This window comes from Clupea harengus, chromosome 21, assembly GCF_900700415.2.
Source record: "Clupea harengus chromosome 21, Ch_v2.0.2, whole genome shotgun sequence".
NCBI lineage: Eukaryota > Metazoa > Chordata > Actinopteri > Clupeiformes > Clupeidae > Clupea > Clupea harengus.
The window spans coordinates 24,236,784-24,241,783 of NC_045172.1; the positions used below are offsets into that span (position 1 = coordinate 24,236,784).

Sequence of the window (5,000 nt, forward strand, 5' to 3'; positions counted from 1 at the left end):
CCTCAACCGAGGCGTCCACGCCACTGCCAGCGGCCGGACTGAACACACTGGTGAAGTCCGGCAAGGCGGGCGGATGGGGGGCCACTGCCGCTGCCCCCCCCGGGCAGTCTGAGTGTCCAAACGACGAGGTGCTGCTGGGCTCGGTCTTCACCTGGGCACAAGCGGGCTGGCGGGACGAGGCCCGGCACAGGCCGGTGCGTAGGTAGGCCAGGTCCGGCAGGTACACATTCATGTTGATGCTGTACGGGGAGCAGTGGTCCTCGCAGAAGAACTGGTCCACCACGGACGCGCTCTCCCGCCGAGACTTCCTCCCGTCCTGCAGAGGATGGGGCTGAGGGGTGAGATATTTATCCATCTCCAACTTAGCCTGCATAGGGAAAGGCACAAACATGTAGAGCACTGCACACAAACACACACACACACACACACACACACACACAACAGGTGTGTACACTAGACACACTACTGTAGGCCTGTGATGCACCCATCTAACTACTGTACATATCTTACATTTCTGGCTTAACTGCATGAAGTAGGCCAACAAACCTGGCATTACACTAACTCAATGATCTCGTATATCTTGAGAGTGCAAGCCTGGGAAAAAATGTCTGGCATAATTTCAGAGCTGACGCGTGTTGTATGGTGTGAAACCACAGGCTTCGCTGTGTTACAGTGCGCGTAAAGACACGAAAAACGCCAAATGTCATAAACCTGACAGACAGCTGCACTTGGAGACATATTTAGAAGCTGACCTCTGGGCAAAGGAATTGCATCAAACTGACAACACGTTTCTACACGACACAGACGGGATTCGAGTAACTTCTGCTGCCAGGATTCAAATATCCTCCCGCAATTCTTAACTGATAAAATCATATCAGCCCACGGACCTGACGATTTCGCGTCTCCCCCAGGCTGTGGCATAGGACGTGGGTGATGGTGGACGCGGTGGTCCGTCCGTTTGCGTTATATGGCGCAAGTCACCAGTAAAACATTTATCATGTACTCTTCAATAGGCTCCTGCCACATTCCCCCCTCGCCTGTAAAACAGCACTCATACCACAAGCTCAAAACAGACACTGCTGACAGGTGGAAACAGCGCTACGGACTGCTCAGCTTTTCCAAATAAAATTTCTTCTCGTTATCATGTAACCGCACACAGCGAGAATAAATATATTTTTAAATAAATACCATATTCACACATGGCTTGGTGCCAGACGTGGAGGGGTAGTGGTATGCAGTTATGCACACACTAAGAGGAAAACACCCTGAATGCCAGGCTACTGCAATACTCTATGGGAGCTTACGCCGTGCTATTTCTGGATTTAGATCTTCCAGCTGTTGCCTGAGCCTGTATCTCTTTCACAAGTTTTCAGATTAAGGGTCAGCGTTGCTGGGAAGTTTCAGTGTAGACCGCGAGGCGAGTACCGTGCGTGGGCGACAGGGAGTCAGTTGTTGACGGAATGGTAGCCAAGAGACCAACTGCAAGCAATTGCTCCGTCTGATATATCCACCGCCCGGGCCGTGTACAGGCAGTGTAAACGGGGAAAACCCACACCCAAAGATTCCATCAATAGCAAACGATAGCGGTAGGCTATAACCTCAATGGACAAGAGCCACGCCGTGTGACCATGATTAAGCCACGTTCCACACAAAACACATTCATCAATATTCAGACCAAACGCCGAGCACACTTGAGTGAATAATAAAAGCATTCAGCGCAATTTACCTGAGAGTAGTCGCTTGATGCAGTCCTATCCGCGTCATTACTTTTGCAATCAAAGGAGAACAGAGACGAATCGTCTGGGAAACCGTCCGACAGCGATGGCTTTATGAAAGAGTAAAACTCATCTGGTCCTGGAGCAAGCCCAGCGCTCATCGTTAAAAGCGTGGCGGCCATAAACGCCCTGTTCCTCTAGTACTGGCCGCGAAAATAAGCTGAGAACACGGTACAACACAAGGGAGGACGTACAAGGGGTGCATGGAATGACGGCGTGGAGATGTTCTCGCTTGAGTGGATGTTCCGACTCTCCTCTCCTCTTCGCTGCTCCAGAAAGATTTGTAGTCTTCGCTTGACGAAGGGCAGGGCGGGGCGGGGCGCTCTCATTTCTAAAGAACGGTTACACCTATAACGCGAAGAAACTGTAACAGTAACATCGAAAATAGACAACAGAAGGTAAATAAAAAACCTTATGCCCGAAGTGAGTTCATAATTCAGTCGAACATGTGCAGTCAAAGTGACTGGAATCTTAATGAACTCCATTCAGAATTTGGACAAACTGCACGTCACCATATGCAAAGCTGAATAGAAATATTTATCTTATCAAGACGTTGTTTTATTAAGGCTAATAGCCTTTCTTATCCTAACAGTCCATATCATACACACTGATTTTTTTTTTTTATATTATACTAACTAAAACATATTTGTCTAGGCTTAAACCACTAAATAAACATATGTAAGAAAACAAATCACCGCTTGTAAGACCAGTTTATGAATTTTGCATATTATCCCATACAGTATTCTATTGCAATTTCATAGAAATTAGATTTCTTTTTTTTAGAACATATATTTAATTTTACTTCAATCCAACTTATTTAACTAATTTTAACTTATTTAATTACTTAACTAATGACAAATGACACCACCGATCAATTTACAAACACCGTTAATTGATAGGTGATCTTAAATGCAGGGCGCTTCGGCGAAGCCAGCGACTTGATGGAACGTATGTCAGGCACGCAGCGTGAGCAACATTAAGATGACACCGATAAGAACATAACTCTAAAATGATTAAGGTATGCGTGACTGCGGCTATTTTTAAACGCCGATGTGCTACTCTAACAAATCAAAGGGTCGCGTCTGCGCTGCTCGCTGCCATCTCTGATCTTGGAAGCCCGACAATACCGAAGGTGAGGAGTCTGAGTGTTGGAATAAACTGGTTCAGATGTCGTCTGCATACCTTAATATCCCTTTATATCCCCTGCAGAGTATAAATGTTAGGGGCTGTTAGGAGCCAGACACGGGCACAGACCGACCACAGGTGTTGCTCAGGCACCTGTTGCTTTGCCCTCGGACCAGTTTCCTAACCATTACTATTTACCATTCTATTTTCTATTGGTGTTTTTTAAAACATGGATGTTTTTTAAATTCGTCTCATGGCATACATTTTCAAGTGAAAGCATGCTGTGTTTTTTTGATGCGAGGGATGCCTTTTTTTTTTTTTACTTTGAGCACCTGCCCCCCCAAAATGGCGGTCAAGAGCTACAGAGATCTTTGGTACAGTTCCTTGTGAAGTTAAAACTAGCGGTGAAGTGAAGTCAGGGGTTGTCTGAGGCAGACACAGCAGGTTGGAAGAGTACACAAAACAAGACCACGATGAACATGAAACCATATCTGTGCAGCACACACACACACACACACACACACACACGCCCACACACATGCGCACACACTCACACACACACACACACACACACACATAAATAAATCAAAACACACTGTCTAAAATCTCACACTTTTTTTTTTTTACTTGCACACATGAAGCAAATTCATTCACAAATAAATAAAAAAAATTCACATTTTGTAAAAACATTTTAAAATGTCAGACAGTATCAAAGGAAAAGCACCAAGCACTGATTCATCAATGGAAACAAAAACAATCACAGAGATCTCATGACTCTAATGCTATAGGAGTGACTGAGAGTGACTAGTCTGATGAGGGCTGCTGGTCTGGGAGTCGCTGGTCTGAGGGGCTGCTGGTCTGGGGGTCGCTGGTCTGATGAGGGCTGCTGGTCTGGGAGTCGCTGGTCTGGGGGTCGCTGGTCTGAGGGTCGCTGGTCACTGGTCTGAGAGTCGCTGGTCTGGGGGTCGCTGGTCTGAGGGCCGCTGGTCTGATGAGGGTCGCTGGTCACTGGTCTGGGAGTCGCTGGTCTGATGAGGGCTGCTGGTCTGGAGTCGCTGGTCTGGGAGTCGCTGGTCTGATGAGGGCTGCTGGTCTGGAGTCGCTGGTCTGGGAGTCGCTGGTCTGGGAGTCGCTGGTCTGGGGGTCGCTGGTCTGGGAGTCGCTGGTCTGAGGGCCGCTGGTCTGATGAGGGCTGCTGGTCTGGGGGTCGCTGGTCTGAGGGGCCGCTGGTCTGAGGGTCGCTGGTCGCTGGTCTGAGGGGCTGCTGGTCTGGAGTCGCTGGTCTGATGAGGGCTGCTGGTCTGGGAGTGACTAGTCTGAGGGCCGCTGGTCTGGTGAGGGTCGCTGGTCTGATGAGGGCTGCTGGTCTGAGGGTCGCTGGTCTGGGAGTCGCTGGTCTGATGAGGGCTGCTGGTCTGGGGGTCGCTGGTCATTTAGTCTGCCGCTTGGCCTTCTTGTACCACTCTGGGACTCCTTTATTTGTCTGGAAGTAAGAGGAGGAGAAGAGAGAGGAGGAGAAGAGAGAGGAGGAGAAGAGAGTGCAGAAACATTCACATGATAATGTCAAGGCAAGGTCAGGGTTCATGTCAAGGCAAGGTCAGGGTTCATCAGCGTGTAGTTTAAAGGGGCGTCTTCAGCGGAGGAGTGAGGACCTGCAGTGAGTCAGTCTACAGTGAGGCCCAGAGATGGAGGGAGGTTGGGGGGGGGGGGGGGGGCTGTGCATGGGAGTGGCGCTGCGTGGGTCAGGGGTCAGAGTGCGGCGGTACTGCGGGGGTCAGAGTGCGGTACTGCGGGGGTCAGGGGTCAGAGTGCGGTACTGCGGGGGTCAGAGTGCGGTACTGCGGGGGTCAGAGTGCGGCGGTACTGCGGGGTCAGAGTGCGGTACTGCGGGGGTCAGAGTGCGGCGTGCGGTACTGCGGGGGTCAGAGGTCAGAGTGCTGGTACTCACAAACACAGTCGGCTTGGGACGAAGGTCACCGAGGCCATCCTCCCGCCCGAGACCAGGACTGATGCGTCGGGGCTGTAGCACGCCGCCTCCGGTGGTTGCTGTAGCGACGACCCCTCGGTCAGGCAGGGCCAGGAGGTCAGGGCCCTGCTGTT

General features: G+C 50.3%; 2 protein-coding genes across 3 annotated transcripts in view; both read right to left on the reverse strand.

The window, feature by feature from the left end:
- The window catches only part of klf5a (Kruppel-like factor 5a), a 9,887-nt gene extending 7,807 nt beyond the window's left edge, over positions 1-2,080 (reverse strand). The window contains exons 1-2 of one of the 2 annotated variants that reach the window (XM_012841583.3): positions 1,727-2,080; positions 1-367 (exon numbers count right to left, since the gene is read on the reverse strand). The exon at positions 1-367 is cut by the window's left edge and continues 573 nt beyond it. In XM_012841583.3, the coding sequence (XP_012697037.3) occupies positions 1-367; positions 1,727-1,897 (538 nt within the window). In that variant the 5' untranslated portion in view covers positions 1,898-2,080. Of the gene's footprint in view, positions 368-887; positions 910-1,726 lie in introns of those variants that run through there. The other variant, XM_042702831.1, reaches the window with a different exon arrangement.
- A 1,957-nt stretch (positions 2,081-4,037) lies between these two features.
- The window catches only part of pibf1 (progesterone immunomodulatory binding factor 1), a 47,479-nt gene continuing 46,516 nt past the window's right edge, over positions 4,038-5,000 (reverse strand). The window contains exons 16-17 of the mRNA XM_031558226.2: positions 4,849-5,000; positions 4,038-4,383 (exon numbers count right to left, since the gene is read on the reverse strand). The exon at positions 4,849-5,000 is cut by the window's right edge and continues 43 nt beyond it. Coding sequence (XP_031414086.1) covers positions 4,330-4,383; positions 4,849-5,000 — 206 coding nt within the window. The 3' untranslated portion in view covers positions 4,038-4,329. The remainder of the gene's footprint in view (positions 4,384-4,848) is intronic.